The following is a 20,791-nucleotide window of genomic DNA, read 5'->3' on the forward strand; positions in this document are numbered from 1 at the left end:
AATCCGCTGAGCCACAGCAGCCAGGGCTTCGGCTTTCTTCTTGAGCTGTAGGTTTCAGTAGGGGCCACGTGCCTGGGTGATACAGTCCCTCTGGTTTGTTCATTACGCGTAAAGGAAGAGCACAGCGTGCCATTTTCTGGGGTTCAGTCTCTTCTGACTCTTTGTCAGTTTTCGACGGTATGGGATGACTTTGTCTCTGTAGACCTAACCTCTACCCTTTGTTCCAGATGTGCAGCCAGCCAGCAGTCAGCCAGCTCCTAAGCAACATCCGCTCACAGTGCATATCCCACACTGCGTTAGTGCTGCAAGGCTCCCTCACGCAGCCGAGGTAGGAACGACTGGCAGGTGCTCGCGGGGGGCGGGGGGCAGGTCCTGCCCTGCACCAGCCACGCTGCACCCCCTTGGGCCCCTCACTTCCTCACCTGCAGAAAGAAACGGATTGACGAGATGATCAATGAGGTCCCTTTCCGTCTCTAAAATACTATCAAAATAAAACACTGTCTGTGTGTTTTATTGAGATAGACCATTGTTGAGATATAGTGACATGAAGGCAGGAAATTAGTAATTTAGTTTAAAAGGAGCTGCTTTAAATCAATGGAGGTTTTCCATGAAATGTGACAATTACCACTTTCCATGGACCACACAATCCGTTTTCATTATTCAGTAACAAAGAAGAGCAGTGGAACAGATCGTTTGGGAATCAGCTCTCATTCTTTAGAAATGAAGGGATTATTAATGAGAAAGAAGGGTGATCTTTTGCCTAAAACTACTGTGTAGAATATTTGGGGGGTTTTGAGTTTGACCTCTGATCTGACAGCTGCTGCTGACTGGGCACTCCCTGTGTTCCGTTCTGTGGTAATGAGTTGATTCATTGCAGTTCTTGGCTCTCGTGGGTCTGCAGGTCCCTGCAGCAGCCGTCCTTCCTGGTGCCGTACATGCTCTGTAGGAATCTCCCGTACGGCTTCATCCAAGAACTGGTGAGAACCACTCACCAGGACGAAGAAGTGTTCAAACAGGTAAGGTGTTGTGCACTTGCTGCCGGATCTGTTAGCGGAGGAGCTTCCATAATGAGGCTGATTTTTAAATATGTGGCGTATTGAAACCGTCTGATCCTGAACTTCATTATGCACGCAGTATTTGCTCAGGAAGACCTACCTGGGATTTCTTTCTCGGGGAAATCAGATTGGCAGCTGCATTGTTCCCCTTCAGCTCCTCAGTGAGGCACTGAGTATTTTAAACAGGATTCGTGCTAAGTGCTTTGGGAGATACGAAGAAATATTATAAGGGTCTGTCCCTGATTTTAAGGAGCTTCTAATCCAGAAATACCTAGAAATAGCATGAGGCATGCTGTGCATTTGCCAGATGAGTAGTGTTGAAAATTAGTTCTCTGAGTTTACAAAAAGGAGATTAATAAATTAATGATCGAATAGCTGAGCGGCAGTTTGCACACCACGTAGAATCTTTGTCTTCTTACCAGTTAAATGGGATGATGTCTCGTATCTTACTGATCTCTTCATTCACTAACGATTCATTTTGTGTAAAGTCTAGTGAAAATGCAGATATGCAATATTTAATAATAAAGCTTCGTGATAGTAATAATGTAATGACTAGTAAGATTAGTCTTGCAGGATTTTTTTAGCATTACATTTTGGTTGCTGCTTTATGGCCTGTCTTGTAAAGTAGGCACTTTCTCACATAAGCAGCTTCCCTTGATGAAAGGATCTTTATGACATTTTCTCTCAATTTGTTGTATGATCTTTTCTTTTTTGGTGACAAGGAAGAATAGCAAAGCTAAAACTGATATGATTCCTTTTAATCTTTTTGTTTGTTTTTTTAATCTTTTTAACATTTTTAAAAGATTTTATTTATGTATTTTTAGAGAGAGGGGAAGGGAGGGAGAAAGAGAGGGAGAGAAACATCAATGTGTGGTTGCCTCTCGCGTGCCCCCAACTGGGGCCTGGCCCACAACCCAGGCACGTGCCCTAACTGGGAATCGAACTGGTGACCTTTTGGTTCGCAGGCTGGCGCTCAGTCCACTGAACCACACCAGCCAGGGCTTAATCTGTTTTTATACTTAATAATATTTATAACTTTTAATTTTAAGGCTTTTGCATTCTCAAGAATCGTGTCTTTAAAATATTAGTAAAAGAAGAATCAGGAAGTGAAATCCCAGTTAGTGTTGTGTACTCTGTCTTGAATTCATCAGCGGCTTATCTTAGATAATGGTCTTGTTGACATCTGGAAATACGGTACCAGGATGAGCCTTTCTTCTCTAGAAAGGAAAGTGACCGCTGATGAAAATAAGTAACCGTCTTGAAAGGTTTAAGTGATACACTGTATTATATGTGTAATGTGCATTAGTTAGAATACTTCTGTTCAAAAAGACATCATTTAAGGAACCCAGAGTAGCCTCAACTACATAGAGTCAGTTCAATGGCCGGTGGAAAGGAGTATGTTATGCCTCTTTTATTCATAAAAATAACTTACACAGAGCTTATGAATGCCGTCCCTCTTCATTTTTATAAAATTGCAGTGACATTTGCAAAACAGATTGAGCCGTGCTGAAGTGTACAACCCAGTGGCACTCAGTATCCTCGCAATGCTGTGCGGCCGCCACAGACCTGCTCGTTTTTAATCACGGAGGTCTGATGCCTTTCCCGCCCCTTGGTGTTGAACAGGGCTTGTCTTTTTTGGGTGCCACCATGTGTCTTTTTTGGGTGCCACCATGTGTCTTTCCTAGTGAGGATGAGTAAAATGGAAAACAGCGCTTTACCTTTTTGTCGTATTTGAATTATTGTCTTTTGACTGAAATTCCAGTCTCCTTTTACTGTTTGAGACAGTCACAGGTAAATGAACATATAATTGGCAACACTTTGTATGTGACGTGCTATAATAGGGAAAGTTAGGGGGCACACAGCACCAGGTGGGTATGTGACCCTAACGTATGAGGGCAAGAAGACCTTCTGGAGGAAGCGATGTGTAAGCAAAGACCGAAAGGATGGGGGATTAGCCAGGGAAATGGGGGAATTTAGGATTGAAGGGAAACACTTGCAGCATTTTTACCACTGCTGGGAGTTATTTATTTGAACATAAGAGGATTGTTTAGAATGTGTAAGTCACACAAATAGTATATAACATTTGACTGTTTGAAAAATATGACACTTCGCAATATTTTGTCTGTTTATTATAAATTAAACTCTTATTTACAAAGGGAGATAACTCTGTTAGAAAAAGGTGTTTTACTTTTACAGCATTCCTGAAAACAATGTTAGATCTTTCTAGAAGACCACTCATGAAATTTAACTTTGGTCATTCCGCAACTTCGCTTTGTTTTTTTCTTAATTGCGGTTTTGGCATTCCCCCCCTCCACACCTAAGCACTCCCTCTCCGTTTGTAGCTGGCTTATGTAAGCACATTACTTCTACCCTGATTGCTCGGTTGCAGAAACTAAAACGGTTTCTTCTGGAGCTGTGTTGATACCTGAGGATGCTCCAGGGCACCTCTTGGTAACACCGTGCCTCTTAAATGATGGCGGTGCTCAGTGCAATGGCATGAAATGAGTAGGAAAGGGAATTTCCAGGGTTTCTAGAACGCTCCCTTTTCAGCTTGGTGGCATTCCTATTGTCAGCCGTTGTTGACAACTTGTTCTAGTTAATGTAATTATTAGTCTCGAGTCCCAGCGAAATCCCTAGATGTGGGAATCAGTGAGTGCGTTGTGGCCTTCGAAGAGGAGCTGGGCCGAGCCGGGCTTGGGCAGTGTCCACGCGCCCTGGTGTCAGCGGGAAACTTGTAAAAGTAAAGCGAGTGCCCCGAAGCTCCGATGGCAGGTTATTATGTCACACCGTACGTGGAGGTGAACATTCTGATAGAGTTTTCTTTTTCAATTTTAACATTAACCAGCTCTCTCTTAGTTCTACATCACTAAAGTTAATGTAATAATACCACCAATTATTCGTCTGTTTTTCTTGTTCTCCTCAAAATAAAAAGGGACAGATGGAAAGAATTAGATGAAGGTGGGAGGGTGGCAACAAATAATTTTTTAAAAATATTGATAGAGTTGAGAAGGTATTGGAACATTTAGCCCAGTTTTGGGCTTTGTTTTTGTTCTTTTGTTTTGTTTTTGACAGAGTATAGGTGCTTGATGATCAGAACCCTGTGTTGCTAAGATGTGCAGAATTTAGCTAATTAAAGCAAGGATCCCTGGGAGCCCTAGAACAGCCTCCAAGTTTATGAGTGTCTGTCGAATCACTGGGCGTCCTGCCAGAGTATTGGGGTTCTCAGGTCCTGTCCCTTCTGGAGAGTTCAGCCACGTGACTTTATGGTTAGCCTTGTCAAAGGACAGCAGCACTCTGTGGCTGGATTCTGGACACTCTCAGATGCAAAACAGCCTTTGCTGGGGAAGGAGCGGACATGCCTCTGCGTTCAGATTCACCGCTTTATTTGAGATGCCCGCCGTTGATCAGTTTTCTTAAGCTTCTATTTCTGATTTTGTTTTGTTTTCTTACAGATCTTTATTCCCATTTTACAAGGCCTGGCTCTTGCTGCCAAAGAGTGCTCCCTGGATAACGACTACTTTAAGTACCCTCTCATGGTAAAAACTTCGTTCTTTTTCTTTAACCCATTCAGTAGATGTTTTCTTTGAGATTATTTTAACGTGCACTTTTCTTTTGGGTCCATGGTCAGCCTTGTTTTCAAATTTAAAACGAGATCATTGTGTTGGCCGTGCAGAGTGTTTGGTGTGCAGTGAGAGGCATCAGCGAAGACTGTTAGCAGCCCGGTGCCTGTCCCAGCCAGCCGAGGCCTAGACGGGAGGCAGCGATGCACTCCTTAAGATGTACTTCCCCTTATTGGCCGGCTTATGAAACAATAATTATTGGTGGTATTCTTCTGAGTCTCCTAGTAGTGAGCAGGATACTATTTGGGATGAAATTTTGTTGTTAAAAAAAAATTAGAAATACAAATAAAAAAGGAAGGTTATACTAAGAAAAGTACACAGTTTTACCATTATGCAGTGACTTTGTACAGAAAATCAGAGACTAATTCTCATGTTCAGCTTCCCTGTTTCCTGAAGCTGTACTTGAACCCAGAAAGCAGATCTGCTTAGCTCTGTAATGCACTCACTGAGAGCAGAAGCGTGGGCTGGGGGCAGAGGTGTCAGCCAGACTCTCTTCGAGACCTGGGCTGGCACGGAAACATGGGGACCAGAAACAAAATAACAGGCTCTTTTCTCCGAATCTCCTTATTTGAAATCCTCGGAGAAAAATATTTGCAAGTATTCTGAACATTTCTCATTCTGGAAATGTGAAGGGAAATATTAAAAATAACTTATCAAGTCTGTGTGTAAATAAAACCTTATGTAAATTGAGGCCTTGGTGAAATTGGTATTTTTTCCTGCATTTGTTCCTTTTACTATTATACTGACTTAGCATTAACACATTACTTATTGAGGGACTATTCTGTGCCAGACACTGGGGATGTAGGAACCAATTAGACAAGGGACCTCTCCTCAGGGTGCTCATAACCTACTGCAGAAATCAAGGCCACATCAATACAGTCAGAGTATTACACTGTGATAAATGCTAACACTGAAGTGTATACAGAGGGTGCATTTGTCTCTTAAAAAGTCAAAATCGAACTAAAAGCCAAACGTTAAAGACATTCCTGGGGAATGGCGAATTTTTTTTAAGTACGTTTTATTGACTATGCTGTTACAGTAGTCCCATTTTTTTCCCTTTGCTCCCCTCTGCCCAGTACCCACTTCCCTCCAGCAATCCCACCCCCCTTAGCTCATGTCCATGGGTCGTGCATATAAGTTCTTTGGCTTCACCCTTTCCTATGTTATTCTTAACTTCCCCCTGTCTATTTTGTACCAACCGATTATGCTTCTTAGTCCCTGCACCATTTCCCCATTTCTCCTCCTTCCCCCTCCCAGCTGATAACCCTCCAGATGATCCCCGTACCTAAGATTCTGTTCCTATTCTGGTCTGCTTAGTTGGATTTTGTTTCTATTTCTTAGATTCATATGTTGATAGTTGTGAGTTTATTATTTTAGTGTTCATAGTTTTGATCTTTTTTTCTTAAATAAGTCCCTTTAACATTTTATATAATAATGGTTTGGTGATGATGAACTTCTTTAGCTTTACCTTGTCTGAGAAGCACTTCATCTGCCCTTCCATTCTAAATGATAGCTTTGCTGGATAGAGTAATCTTGGCTGTAGGTCCTTGCTTTTCATCACTTTGAATACTTCTTGCCAGTCTCTTATTGCCTGCAAAGTTTCTTTTGAGAAGTCAGCTGTTAGTCTTATAGGCACCCCTTTGTAAGTAATTCTTTGCTTTTATCTTGCTGCTTCTAAGATTCTCTCTTTATCTTTCACCTTTGGCATTTGGATGGTGTGTCTTGGTGTGGTCCTTTTTGGGTCTAGCTTGTTTGGGACTCTGTGCTTCCTGGACTTGTATGTCTCTTTCCTTTGCCAAATTGGGGAAGTTTTCCTTCATTATTTTTTTCACGTAAGCTTTCAATTTCTTGCTCTTCCTCTTCTCCTTCTGGGACCCCTATGATTCAGATGTTGGCACGTTTAAAGTTGTCCCAGAGGTTCCTATGCCTCTCCTTATTTTTTTCAATTCTTCTTTCTTCATTCTGTATTGGTTGACTGTTTTTTTCTTCCTTATGTTCCAAATCACTGATTTAAACCCCAGTTTCCTTCCCTTCACCATTGGTTTTGTGTGGATTTTCCTTCATTTCACTTAGCTTAGCCTTCACTTCTTCCCTTATGCATTTGCCATAGTCAAGCATATCTGTCAAGCCTGTGAGCATCTTTATCACCAGTGATTTGAATTCTGCATCTGTTAGGTTGACTATCTCCTCGTCACTTAGTTCTCCCACTGGAACCTTGACCTGTTCCTTCTTTTGGACCATACTTCTCTGTCTTCTCAGCTTGACAGGCTTATGTGTTTGTTTGCCTCTGTGTCTTAGATAGAGCTATCACACCTGTTACGTTGTAAGGGGCGGAGCCTTAGGGACTCATCAGTACAGGTAACCCGTTTCACCACCCTGTGGCGCTGTGTGAGGAGGAGGGGTCTGAGAGGGAACAATGCCACCTGCTCAGCACTCACCCCTCTTTCAGGCACCTCTCCCACTTCCGTATGGGACTGGCACCCCCCTAGCTGTTGCCCTGGCCATCGTTCCCAGAGTGGGTGGGTCTGCGGATGTTCTAGGACCATGGGGGCTCTTTAAACAAGTAGACTCTGCTGAGAGACTGGCAGATTCTTCCTCTGCCCCAGCCCCCTCTGGTTTGCACAGTCAGAAGCAATGAGGCTTGATTTTCCCCGGTGCTGGGACCATAAGCTGTGTGGCCTGGTCGGATGCTGGGAGTGCTCCCCAGGTGTCCCTCCTGACTTTCTGAAACGTGTGACTGTTTTCTGCTGGCCTGCTGCTGCCACTGCCATCGCTGCTGCCACCACCACACCACGTCCTCTCCGTCCCTCCTACCTGTCTGGATGAGTATTTCTTCTTTATATCTTTCTTTGTTGGACTTCCATGCAGCTTGATTTTCTGGAACTTCTGGTCGTCTCTAGTTTTGAGGTAGTTGTGTTCCTTCTTAGATGTGGAGTGAGACGCAGCGTGTCCGTCTAGGCCTCCATCTTGGCTGGAAGTCAACTCCTATCTCTGCGATTGTTATTTTTTAAAATAATTTTGGATGAATTTATAACAGGGCTATTTTCATTGCACATGTTATTCCAGTTCCTAATAAAATTCATTAATCCTTATTCTCTATTCTGTCTGTGGGAGATAAAAGGAAGTAGAATAATCTGATTGAGTTCAGTGATGACATATTTTAGTGCATACTAATGATCACTATTATGTAAATATTTCTTCATGGAATTGTTGACTTTCCTGTGGTGGTTTGAATTAGCTTGATGTTTCGGTAAGGAGCTTCTAGTGTCAGATATCAACAAAATGTTCTCCATGGTCCAAAGACAAAGGCCTTCATTATGACAGACAATAGTTTTCTTTTGCACCATTGTTTATGCAGTGACAGTGCATTTCGAGAAAGGACAGCAGCGAGAGACAGGCAGGGGAGGTCTGTGGGAGCCAAAATCAGAAACTACTGAGATCGTTCTCTAGGCCAGTGGATCCCAGCTTTGCCGTACCTTGGAATCCTTTGGGGATCTTTCACAAAATCCCGATGCCTGGCTCCCAGACTCTGTAGTTTAAATTCATCACATGTGTGGTGAGGGTGTGGCCTGGCATCGGGATTTCCAAAGCTTCCCAGAAGATCGGAACATGCAGGAAGTTTGGGGACCCAGCCCCGGGCAGCGCAAACTCTTCCTCCACGGACGGCTCTTGGAGCCTCAGAGCTTCTCAGGGATGCATCAGTGCCCCGCGTCTGCGTCGCAGAGAAAGTGAAGCTCACTGTTTAAGTAGTGTTGCTTGGGTCAGCGTGGCACGTGAAGCTGCGTTTGTCCTTAAACACTTACTTTTCCTGATTCTCTAATCTGAGAATGATTAGTGCTCCAAAGGAAAATTTTGGGGGTCTCAAGAATACCGGAGATGTTGAAACCAAGGAATACTTTTAAGTATGTCCTGAATTTGATAGCTTATTAAATTGTAATTATTTATAGTCCTGTTTAGCACTGGCAAGAGTACCCATCTAAAGTTTATGAAGCACATCTTTTTGATGTGGAAAATTGTTAAGTGGAAAAAAATCATTTTTTGTAAAAATATACATATTTATCTCTGTGTGTATATGCATAACAATATGTCTGGAAAGCTGTAAACTAAAATATTAATAGAGGTTATCCTTGACTTTTCGTTTCACTTTATATTTGTTTTATCTGTTTTATAGTGTGATGTTTTATCATTAATCAGAAAACCAGTGAGGCTGCTAGTGTTTGGAGGAGATGCATACATTTTTATAGCAGCAGTTAAAGCTATTCCTCAGTGTGCACACTGCGGTCAGATGAAACATGCTTAAGTGACTCTTTCTGATTTCCAGGCGTTAGGTGAGCTCTGCGAAACCAAGTTCGGGAAGACACACCCCGTGTGCAGTTTGGTAAGTGCCCCCTGATGGGCTTCACGTTGTCGGTGGGCGTGGAACCAGGAAGACGTTCCTTCAGTGGCGTGGTCTGGGAGGTGTCTGTCGGGAGACCCTGAGTGTCGGTGGCCTGTGTGGGCAGCTCGCAGCTGGTGAATTGCTGTCAGGACAGTATTTCCTGGAACGAAGTGATTTACTTCCTTTGACTTTTTCTCATAAGTGTTGTACATCTAGAATCACAAGTCCTACAAAAACATTGACTGGAATCTTTTTGTAGTGTAAGAATAGTTCATTTGAACTCCATCAAAGAATCTTGAAACATAAAACTTACAAATACATCTGAGAAAAACATGGAGGAGTTGGAGGGCCCGCCCCCCCCCACCCCCCCGGGCTGAGAAAATACCACCGGGGTGCCAACGCGTTTGCGCGTTTGTGATCGGGTGCTCAGTGCCGGCTGCCGTGCTGGGGGCTCACCCCAGCGGGGGGGCGGGGGGGCTGGGCCCGTGAGAACTCTTCTGTTCCTTACGTTCTCAGTTCACGCGCCAGTGCAGCAGCCTAACTGGCCTCTTCCGTTTCGCTCAGGTTGCTTCTTTGCCGTTGTGGCTGCCGAAGGCCCTGAGCCCCGGCTCTGGGCGGGAGCTGCAGAGACTCTCCTACTTGGGGGCTTTCTTCAGCTTCTCTGTGTTTGCCGAAGATGATGTAAGTACAGGCGCCATTTGCCCCTGCTGACCCTCACATCCGTATTCCTTCCCAGACGGCCATTATATGTCAGTTGAATCTGTTCCTTCTCTTTCTAGGCTAAAGTGGTTGACAAATATTTCTCAGGGCCTGCCATTACCCTGGAAAACACCCGTGTGGTCAGCCAGTCGCTGCAGCATTACCTGGAGCTGGGAAGGGTAGGTGCCCGGAAGGTGAACCCAGGGGATGAGTGAAAGAGAGGCAGTAACTGCAGCAAGAGTGCCGTGTGCCCTTGTGCGGAGGCGCCGCTGGGGACCGGTCCTGAGCTCAGCGGCCCGGCGCGCTCTGCAGCTCGCTCTCAGCCGTTTAAAACATTTAAAATACGGGGGCGAGCGAGCTCTGGTAGTTTGCACACACTGCTTGATGACTCGCTTGTTCCAAATGCAGATTTTACAGCTTCAGTTCTCAAGCTTAAAAGCAGCAAAATTATAGGCTAATTATAGCGTAATTAAGGTAATTTTGAGCCTCTCCTGGAAAGGAGATAGCACAGGCTATTTTATTAAAACTATGACTACTTACCCGCTCTACGCTCTGTTCTGCTTTCATGCTAATTACGGCAGAGTTGAGTGTGGACTTCTCTCCTGTTCTTCCTGTCAGATTCTTCGCAAGGGAGTGGAAGTGGGAGATGAGAGAGCGCAGGAAGGAAGCTAGCTGTTCTTAAGTCAGAGAGGAGTAATTTTAAATTTAAATTCATTTTTTAAATACATTTCAGCAAGAACTTTTCAAGATTCTGCATAGCATTCTGCTAAACGGCGAGACCCGGGAGGCTGCCCTCAGTTACATGGCAGCTGCCGTCAACGCGAACATGAAGAGAGCACAGATGCAGGTAGGGTCCCCAAGCTCCTGTCATTTACACGTCACGGTCACTCTTCTGGCTCCCGGGTACACAGTCCTGGCCAGGCGCTGTTCGAGCACCTAGAGACGCGGCGTGGAACAAGAGAGCGGGGCTCATGTTCTGTGGGGTGAAGGAGTAAATACGGCGGTCCCTCGCTGTACCGCGCTTCACTTACCGCGGCCTTGCTGGATCGTGGGGTTTTAAAAATATTATACTTAATTATTTATCGCGGACTTTTCGCTCTATCGCAGGGTTTTGCGGTACTGTATACGTATGTTGTTAAAGTTATGCAGGTTTAAGAGTGTAGAATATGTTTAAGAACATAAGTAGTGTTTATGAAAGTGTGGGAAAGGTTAATAAGGGAGTGGGAAAGGTTAATAAGGGACTGGGAATGGGTTATAGTGTGTGGGAAGGGTTTATAAAGCCTTAAAATACATATAAACACTAAAAGAAATAGAAGGTTCCTACTTCGCGGATTTTCACCTATCGCGGGGGGCCTAGAACGTCATACCCGCGATAAGTGAGGGATCACTGTACACGGACATTATTTCAGACAGCCGTAGCGTCTAGGAAGCAAGCAAAGCAAAGATCGGGCCTTGAGAGCAACCATGGAGGTACCAGCAAGAAGCTCCAGGGGTGATTTTTGATGGAGTGGCAGAGGCACCTCTGAGGAGGGGACCTTGCATCAGAGACCTGACTGATAAGAAAGAACCGGCCACTTCAAGACTGGGAAAAGAGCTTTCTAGATACGTGTAGGGCACGGAGGTAGGAATTAACTGGCTTTGGAACTAGCCCCACATGCTGACAGCTGGAGGACTGAACAGCGGAGAGCAGGTGGGTTGTGGGCAGAGGCTCCATCGATTGGCCGACGTGGTAAGAACTATAGTGAGAGACCATTGGAGGCTTTTTCAGCAAGGAACCCCCGCGTCTGCTGTGCAGATCATGGACGAGGGGCAGGAGCGGACCTGAGGAGACCCTGCCAAGGTTCCGCGTGCCCCGGCCCTGGCGAGGGAGGCCAGGGCTGGGACTGGCCTGCCAGAGTAGAAGAGTTACAAGGGCGTGCTTCCTGTATTACTGATGAACGAGGGGACACTTCTGCTCAGAAAAAGGGAAAAGTGTTGAGCAAAGCCTGGACCTTGTATTAGATGATCTGGATTTCCAACTGCGGTTCCGTTTACTAACAGTGGGGCCTTGGCTACTTTGTTTCTCCGTTGCCTCGTTGCTAACTGGGGATAATAGTGGTCCTGAGTTTGTGGATTTACTGTATGTAAAGCTCTTAGAACAGTGCCTGCTGCGCAGTTAACACTCAACTTGTATTAACTGTCGTTATTATAATTATGTTATTATTGCAGAAATATGCTAACGCTATTGGCTACAGAAAGTCAGTCAGGTGGGACCAGTGAAACTAGTTGTTCTGATGCTCTTGAGGAGAAACGAAGGAGAGAAAGGAAGCAGCGTTTAGTGTTTCTGCTTACTCGTTTTTGGCAGATCACTCACGTTCTCAGAGCCTTAGGTTCCTTCTCTGGAAAACAAGAATAATAGTGTAACTGACTTCTGAGGGCTGTTGTGAAGAGTCAGAGAGATGATGTATAAAATGCTTCCTGTGTGATTTAACACTCACCCAGGTGCACCTGCTAATAGAAGGCCAGTGGGGCCGTGATATATATGTCCTCTCAGTCACTTTGAGATGCACGTTTGGTCATCTTTCTTGTAGAGTTGTGCTAGAATTTCTGTTCAAATCATTATTCTAAATATTTCCTTTCCTGTTTCATAGACAGATGATAGATTGGTTTCTACAGATGGATTTATGCTGAATTTCCTTTGGGTGCTGCAACAGCTAAGTACAAAGATCAAGTTAGAGACGGTTGATCCCACGTATATATTCCACCCAAGGTGTCGGATTACTCTTCCCAACGATGAGACCAGAGTGAACGCCACCATGGAGGACGTGAACGACTGGCTGACCGAACTTTGTGAGTGACGGGTTCATCATAGGTCACTAAACGCTGCCTTTCTATTCGTTAAGTAATTTTTAAAAAGAATGGATGGACGCCCTTTATCAGCAGGGGACAGTTGGACCCAGAGCGTCCCCTCACAGCTTGGATTTGACCCCAGCGCAGCACCTGTCTGTCACTTAGTGCCCCGCCCTGCCCCCCACCTCCTTGCTCCCTGCGGACCATTCTTCTCTCCCCTGGGGACAGTTTTTACTGACTCCTCACCTCTACAGAGGTGACGTCAGACCCAGGGACTTCTTTATGTTGCCGGGATTCACTCTGAGGGGGAGCAGAGGAGGGAATGTGTCTGAGGACTTGATTGCCTGTCTTGCTCAGACAGCAACATGGCTGATGTTCACAAGTCGTGGCTCTCTTTATGGTCAGACATGACTGGCCGTGTAAAGCTGTGTCTGAGTCATGGTGGATTTTAACCAAAGCGTGGGCAGCATCATAACCTAGAGATTTTAGCGTGTCTTCCATCTTGACCTTCCCTTACATTCTAAAGGAAATGTTCGTTTTTGGCTTATGGGCTAATCAGGAGGAGAACTTCAATAAGTATCTGAATAGCAACTATACTGCCTTATAGTTAAATCTGAGGAGACTGAGGTTCCAGAAGGTGCCGCGCGCACCTGGCCTATTAATTGGCAAGTCGCGCTGCTGCTCGGGTCTTCGGAGCCGGTCGGGCCTCTTTCTTCTCTGCCACGCGGCCTGGCCAGAGCACCCTTCCCGATGTTCAGTTTGATCACAGTTTCTCATGTTTGTCAACAGTCCAAGAAGCGATCTGATTCTTTATGAAGTTCTCTTTCACTGAGGAGACCTGATTTCAGATAAGCCCGGCAGACCGCAGAATTAGGATCTGGGCTGCTGGGGCTGGGGAGCCCCGGGCTGTGGAGAAGATCACGGGGCTTTTCTGATCAGAGTGAGCTGCCCAGAGGAAGGCTGGAGCTAAGGAAGGGCCTCTCTGAGGCAGGCCCCTTCCAGCGGGAGGGTTGTGGGAAGGAGGAGGAGGTCAAGAGAAGCTACGCTGCTCAACCTCAGCCATTTTCCTGGCGGACGCAGTCATGACCCAGAGAGGCCCAGGGAGGTGGAGAGGGAGAGCACAAAGAAGCAAAGCCAGAGGAGGCGAGAGGAGGAAAGACAGCAGGCAGAGGGAAGTTATGAAGGCTTGCGACGCGTAAAATGTATCGGGAGGCTGACCATCAGGAAAACAGGAGAAACGGGCGCCATGTTTTTATGTTGCAAAAACTCAGCAGTAACGATGCCAGGTTGAAAGTGAGTCCTAAGTAGGGGGTGACTTTCTGCTTTTCCATTTTTTGGTCTAGGTACAGTCCCAGAGAATCTCAGTACTGGGCGTTCAGCTAGGTGGCCACGTCCAGCTTATGTGGGTGGGTGGGTGCTTCACGGCTGCCCCGATGAAAAGTTGGAGTTTATAGAGTCTAGAAAAAGGATTATTTTGTTTGGATGCCAGTGATTCCTCACAAATTATTACTGCTCCAGAAAATAAACTTATGAGCCAGAGATAGGATATGCAATAAAAATACATACAGTAGAACAGCTCTGTTTTGGATTATCCAAAACCAAACAGATATGTAGAGGAAATGGAAGGAAATACACTGTGCTGAGTTGAAATATATATAATAAAAATGAGAGCAGCAGCTTAGTTATTATATATGCCAATTAAAATTCTCATGAAATGTTTCATAGATCTTAATAAATTGATGGTTTAAAATATGAATGTTTTGAAAATATTATGGTTATTGATCTTTTTCTTCATACCATATACTGTAAAATATGTTATTTAATGACAGACATCAAAACCCTCTGGCATTATTTATGGACTAGGCAGTGGCAGTATCATGAGCAAATATACACATTCCAGAAAAATATTTCAACTGTCCTAAGAACTAAGTACCTGATGAACAGTCAGTATTGGATTAATGTAATTTAAATGAATAGATATTGGTATAGTCTTAGAATAATACCTCATGGACCAATAATTTAGAAGAATCAAAGGTTAAACATTTTTCTAAAAATCTAGTAAAGAAAACATGAAAAAAACAAAAAAACAACAACAACAAAAAAACAGGATTTGACCCAGCTATGAAAGAGAAATTATAGTAATTTTAGAAATGAAGTGTATTATCAGAGACAGAGTATATATGCATATATATCTTAATATATAAACATGCCTTGTATAGAGCGAGACAAAATGAATATGTAAAATAAAAGAATGGAGGAGAATATGTGTCCTATAATTGATAAAATTATACCATTCAAAATACAGAAATATGTAAGGTGAAGACTATATTCTCCCAAGAGGCAGATTTTTTTGTTTGGGATAAAATGTAAAAGTATGTGTCATAGGAAATAAAATAAACTTGTAGGGAAAAATATGTGTACTTGTAGGAAGAATTAGATACAAATTGAAAGAAATTCAAGTTATCATTATATAACTATAAAGTATTCAGAAATAAAGTAATAAGTTAGACTGTAAATTTGTGAAGAAATAGATGTCATTTAATAAATTTATTTAGTCTATCTAAAGTGCATTCTGGGAGATTCAGAACAAAAATGATAATACTCCCATTCTCAGCAATTCTGCTTTCCAGCATATGTTCCAAAGCTGCGGGTGAGGGATTAATTTTTAGTACGTAATTTTCCCAGTACTATTTCTAACAGAGAAGAATTAGAAGCAACAGTAGGGAAATGGTGGAATCTATAGCTTATTAACATGAACTAATATCATTGTGAGATTTTTAAATGACATTTATGACCTGTATTCTAAAATATATAAAATACATCAAGAAGACACATTACAGAGCATTGTTGGTCTGCATATATGTAAACAGTTAATCAAATGGGGGAGAAAACCTGGTCTTTAAGTGGCATTCATGGGAGGCCCATTTTTCTTACAACATTACCCTGTAGTTTTGTAGGGTTTTTTTATTTTATTTTAGTTTTTTATTGTCTATAATTTTTTAAAAAATGTCCTTCAACTTCTTGAAGATTCAAGTGTCATTTTGCCTTATTAGTTGTGCTTTTTCCCTGATTTAGTCCTATAACCGACTTCACTTAGGGGATTATGTTATTTTTCCCAGATGGAGATCAGCCTCCCTTTTCTGAGCCAAAATTCCCGACGGAATGTTTCTTTCTCACCCTGCACGCCCACCACCTCTCCATCCTGCCGAGCTGCCGTCGCTACATCCGCAGACTCCGGGCCATCCGGGAGCTCAACAGGTATGTGCGATGCCACGTCCTGAGATTGCCATCGGGCCCAGCTGATTTGAATGTGGGGGGGCACACGTTCCAGAGTAGCATTGGCCCTCACTACCGCACCCATGTTCCTCAGTTGGCCAGAGTTCTTTACATGGTCATGTGATTCAAACTTCTGTTTCTTAGAGTTCTCAGTCCTTGGCATGTGCTTACTGCAGGTTCCCATTAACTTTTTCCACTGAGTATGAGATTACCAGGAGGCACTTTCAGTGTTTTGTTAAGATTTTATTTATTTATTTTTAGAGAGAGGGGAAGAGAGAGAGAGAGAAGGAGGGAGAGAAACATCGATATGAGAGAGAGACTTCAGTCGGTTGCCTCGACCTATCCCACAACCCAGGCATGTGCCCAGGCCGAGAATCGAACCAGCGACCTCTCGGGTCGTAGGCCAGCGCTCAGTCCACTGAGTCACACCCTGTAGGTCGCCAGGATGTACTTTAAAGAATCTCTTGGATTCCAGACATCCCCCTCCTTCTTTGGGCTGTGAAACAGTAATTCTGGTTCTCTTGATAAACGAGATCATTTACTCCTGCCAACCTGTAATTCACTTTCTGGATGTTGCCCTGTGGCATTAGGGGACCACAATGGCCAGGCAGTGGCTTCCATTTCCAAGTCACTACCACCATTGTTGTTTTTCTTCATCTGAGCATTTCTCTCCATATACCAGCGCCTCCGAACGAACAAACATCACAGGAACAGTTCTCCTGAGTAATGATGGAAGGGCCACTTTCACCAACTGGTCCAGAACAGGATGGCCTGGCTGTGACAGACAGTGCCACATGTGTATCTACAGCTCTGTATTTATATGTACCTTGCCAAAGTCACTTATTTCTAGTAGTCACTCTGTAAATTCCTTAGGATTTTCTTTCTAAAAATGATCACGGTGACAGAGTTCCCTGGTGCAGTTTCTACTACAGTCTTGTATAGAAATAACCTTGAAATCTCTTTTTGCCAAGTAATAGGGGAAAGCTTTTTTGTATATCCTGTTATCAGGTTGAGGAAAGTCCCTTTTGTTTCTAGTTTTCTATTCTTAACAGGAGCTGAATTTCATTAATTTTCTTCCATTCTGTTGAGATCAGATTTTGTTCCTGCTTTATTTTGTTAATGTGGTTGAATTATATCAGTTAGTTTTCTGATACCAAACCAACCTTTCATTCTTAAAAGAAACTCAGTTTTTAAATTATTGCTTTTATATCTCACTGGATATTCAGTTTGCTAATATTCTGTTTAGGATTTTTAAGTCTCTGTTCAGAAGAAAGATTGACCTGTAATTTTCATTTCTTGTTAAGTCCTCATATCTGGTGTCTATACTACGCTTGTCACATAGGATGAGAGGGGAGTGTTTCCTCTCTTTATATTCTTTGAAAGAGTGTATTGTATAAGAATTATGCTATTCTTCCTTAAATGTTAGCCCAGACAGCTTCATCACATGTGAGATTATATAAATTTTCTATGTGGGAAGGTTTTTAATTATGTATTTTATTCAGTTAGTAGATATAGTACTGTTTAGCTTTCCATTTCCTATCATTTCCATGATATCTAAAGTTTCACAATTTTTAGACATAAGGTTGTTCATAACATCCTCTTTTTATCATGCTAATGTCTGTAGGATCTTTGTGCTTTCCTTCTACTTCTAGTTTAATTTGCTTTTGGTTGATGATTCTGTTGCCTGTTACGATTGACACTTAAATCATTCATTTTCAGCCCTTTCTTATATATTCACTGAAGGCTGTTTAGTTTCCCTCTTAGCATGACTTTAGCTGCATCTGTCATTCCTGATATGCCAATTTTTTAAAAATTGAGGTATACAAGGACCCAAGAACATGGACAACAGTGTAGGAATTGATTACAGAAGTGGGGGGTGAGCTGGGTCGGGGGGGCGAAAGGGGAAAAATTGGGACACATTAATAGCATAAACAATAAAACATTAATTTAAAAAATGAAGGTGTAATTGAAATATTGCATTATATTAGTTTCAGGTATCCAGCGTAATGATTACGTGCCCGCCATAAGCGAGAGACTACTGTATATACGGCAAAATCATCACCACAGTCAGTCCACGTAACATTGTTACCATAAGTGGACACAACTTTTTTTTCTTGAGAAGAGAACTTTTTTAGATCTACTCGCTCAGCAATTTTCAAATATGCAATACCCTATTACTAGTATTATTAACGGTAGTCACCAGGCTGTACGTTACATCCCCATGGCTTATTTATTTTAAAACTGGAAATTTGTGCCTTTTGACCCCCTTCACCCATTTCGCCCACTCAGCAGCTCCACCGTCCACTCAGGCCACCACCGACCGGTCTGTTCTCTGCATCTGAGCTCAGTTTCTGATTTTGAAGATTGCGTGTATAAGTGAGGCCATACGGTATTGTCTTTCTCTGACTTATTTCACTTAGCGTAATGGCCTCGAGGTCCTTCCGTGTAGCAGATGGCAAGATGTTATTCTTTCTTATGTGTGAATAATCTTTCATTGTGTATATATGTGTGTGTACATGTCTATATCCACATACAGATACACACACCACATTTCTTTATCAATTCCTTTGTCAGTGGAATTGCTAAATCATATGGTAGTACTAATTCTAATGTTTTGGGGGCCCTCCATGTGGTTTTCTGTAGTGGTTACACCGATATACATTCCCACCAGCAGTGCACAGGGGTTCCCTTTTCCCCACATCCTTGCCAATACTTATTTCTTCTCTTTTTGATAAAAGCCGTTCCAACAGGTGTGAGGTGATGTCACATCGTGGGGTTTTTTTTTATTTGCATTTCCCTGGTGGTTAGTGATGTTGAGCATCTTTTGCTGTGTCATATTTTCTTGTTCAAGTCAAAATATTTTCTTTTTTTAAAAATTACTGTTTTACCTATGGGTTATATAAAACCATTTTTAAATTCTGGATTCTTGGGGGATTTGTCCATTTATCTTAAGTTTTTGATTTCCAGCTAAATTCCATTATGGCCAGAAGACATACTCTGATTGGTGTCCTTTAAACCTTACTGAGATTTGCCTCATAGCCTAATGTGTCCGTTAGTAAATGTTTCATGTAGGCCAAAAGAAAGTGCCGTCCGGGTAGTTTCATGAATGTCCATTAAGTCACATTTGTTCATCTTTTGTTTCGATTTTCCTTGTATCTGCTGATTTTATCAGTTTATAATTTCACCTATTGAGAGAGGCTTATAACATTTTCAGACTATGATTGTGAACCTGTCTGTGTCTTGGTCCTGGAATGGCTACCACCTGGACCCCATCAGTCTCACTGACTTTGGAGGACACATGTCAGGGGCACCATCTGCCCCCTTCACTGCCAGCTACAGTGGAGTCACTTCTGTGCGTTTCAGCGACGGTGGTGTTCCTTCAGCGACATGTTTTTACTGCTGAGACAGGCAGTTTCCTCCGGGACGTGGCGGGGATGGGGGTGGGGGCTGTATTGGGGTGGGGGGTCAGTTATCTGAGCTAGCCATAATTGGGAAATCCCCATTAATAATAGTCCCAGCTCTGTAAATGTTGGTTCCTTCCTCTGAATTATGTCAAGGAGTTCCTGGCACCTCAATTTCATTTAGCGCAGGTCCCTGTCAGTTCCAAGTTTCAGACAGCTGGGCACACAAGCAGGGCCCCTCCCAGCTTCCAAGGAGAGTGCCTCCCCCACGCCCCGGTGGGTGTGATCATGTCAGCGAACTGAGCCCTGCACGGGCCTCTCCTGCTGGTGAAGCGACTCAGAATCCTTTCCCGCCCACACTTCCCCCTGTCTCACCTCACCTTTAGTAGGTGGGGTAACGGTATAAAAAGTGTCACAGCCTTGACCCCAGAACTTGTGAACACGTTACCTTACATGGGAAACGAGACTTCGCAGATGTGATTAATAAGTTCAATCTGGAGATGGGGAGATTTTCCTGGGTGGTCTGGGTGGACCCAATATCACAAAGGTCCTTGTCAGAGAGAGGCAGGCGGGACAGCGTGAGCCGAGGAGACGGGGTGACGGAAGTGGACATCAGAGTGATGTGGCCCATGAGCCAAGGCATACAGGGGCCCGGGGGAGCTGCAGAGGGCAGGGGGACACTCTTCCTTAGAACCTCAAGGAGGCGTGCTGACCATTGTAGATGTCTGACCTCCAGGACTCTGTGACTGCAACTGTGTTTTTTCAGGCCACTTTGTTTGGGGGTCATCTGTTGCAGCCGCCATGGGACACTGGTACAACGCACCAGCTAAGCCTGCCCTTTCCCCTCCAATGTGAACTCCTGCGTATGACTTCGTAATTGGCCCTTGAGGGCAGTAATTGATCTCACTCTGAGGCAATGACGAACAAGGGGTGGGACCGAAGGGACTTTGGCCTGTTCTCCCGCAGCATGACCACCTCAGGTGCGAGTGTTGCAGGTGCTGCTTCTGCTGGCCGGCGCGGCCCAGGGGCTGTAGGGGGGGGGGCGGGGGTGCTCGGAGCCATCAGATTCCCCCAAACTCCTCCTCTAGGATTCTCGGAGTGCCAGTCCTTGCTCTGACTTTCAGATGGCAGGTCCAGTAAAGTTAGAAATTCCGTCTATGTTATAATTTGGGACTCTGTAGGCCCCGACTCTGCTTCCTGGTCGTCTTAGGGACTCCCCAGCTCATTGACTCTCCCTTGGGGTGAGACTTCCGTGTCCTGAGCCTGTCGTTTTTCTCTGTGAGCGCTCTTAGCATAGCCAGAGAAGCCCCTGCCTCGTGCCAGGAGCTGGTGCTGGTCGTCTGTGCAGCAGACTGGCCACCGAGCGCCCTGGGCCACCAGCGCTCTGTCCTGAAATGACAGCTGCGCCTTCACCGCTGAGTCAGAGAACGTTTCCTGCTGCTGTTGCTGCAGCCGATGACCCCCACTGCCGTGACGTCAGGCGACATCAGTGATTACCCTACAGTTCTGGGGGACAGAAGTCCTAAAACCAAG

At 44.1% G+C, this 20,791-nt stretch overlaps 1 protein-coding gene across 3 annotated transcripts in view; it reads left to right on the forward strand.

Moving 5' to 3' along the window:
- Positions 1 to 20,791, forward strand: part of UBE4B (ubiquitination factor E4B) — a 101,653-nt gene that overhangs the window by 54,331 nt on the left and 26,531 nt on the right. For all 3 annotated transcript variants that reach the window (XM_090268565.1, XM_090268566.1, XM_090268567.1), the window contains 9 exons: positions 228 to 328; positions 902 to 1,016; positions 4,508 to 4,591; positions 8,997 to 9,053; positions 9,618 to 9,734; positions 9,833 to 9,931; positions 10,486 to 10,599; positions 12,383 to 12,581; positions 15,701 to 15,839. In XM_090268565.1, the coding sequence (XP_090124691.1) occupies positions 228 to 328; positions 902 to 1,016; positions 4,508 to 4,591; positions 8,997 to 9,053; positions 9,618 to 9,734; positions 9,833 to 9,931; positions 10,486 to 10,599; positions 12,383 to 12,581; positions 15,701 to 15,839 (1,025 nt within the window). The remainder of the gene's footprint in view (positions 1 to 227; positions 329 to 901; positions 1,017 to 4,507; positions 4,592 to 8,996; positions 9,054 to 9,617; positions 9,735 to 9,832; positions 9,932 to 10,485; positions 10,600 to 12,382; positions 12,582 to 15,700; positions 15,840 to 20,791) is intronic.

Source organism: Furipterus horrens, unplaced genomic scaffold, assembly GCF_987537825.1.
Source record: "Furipterus horrens unplaced genomic scaffold, mFurHor1.1.pri manual_scaffold_3, whole genome shotgun sequence".
Taxonomy (NCBI): domain Eukaryota; kingdom Metazoa; phylum Chordata; class Mammalia; order Chiroptera; family Furipteridae; genus Furipterus; species Furipterus horrens.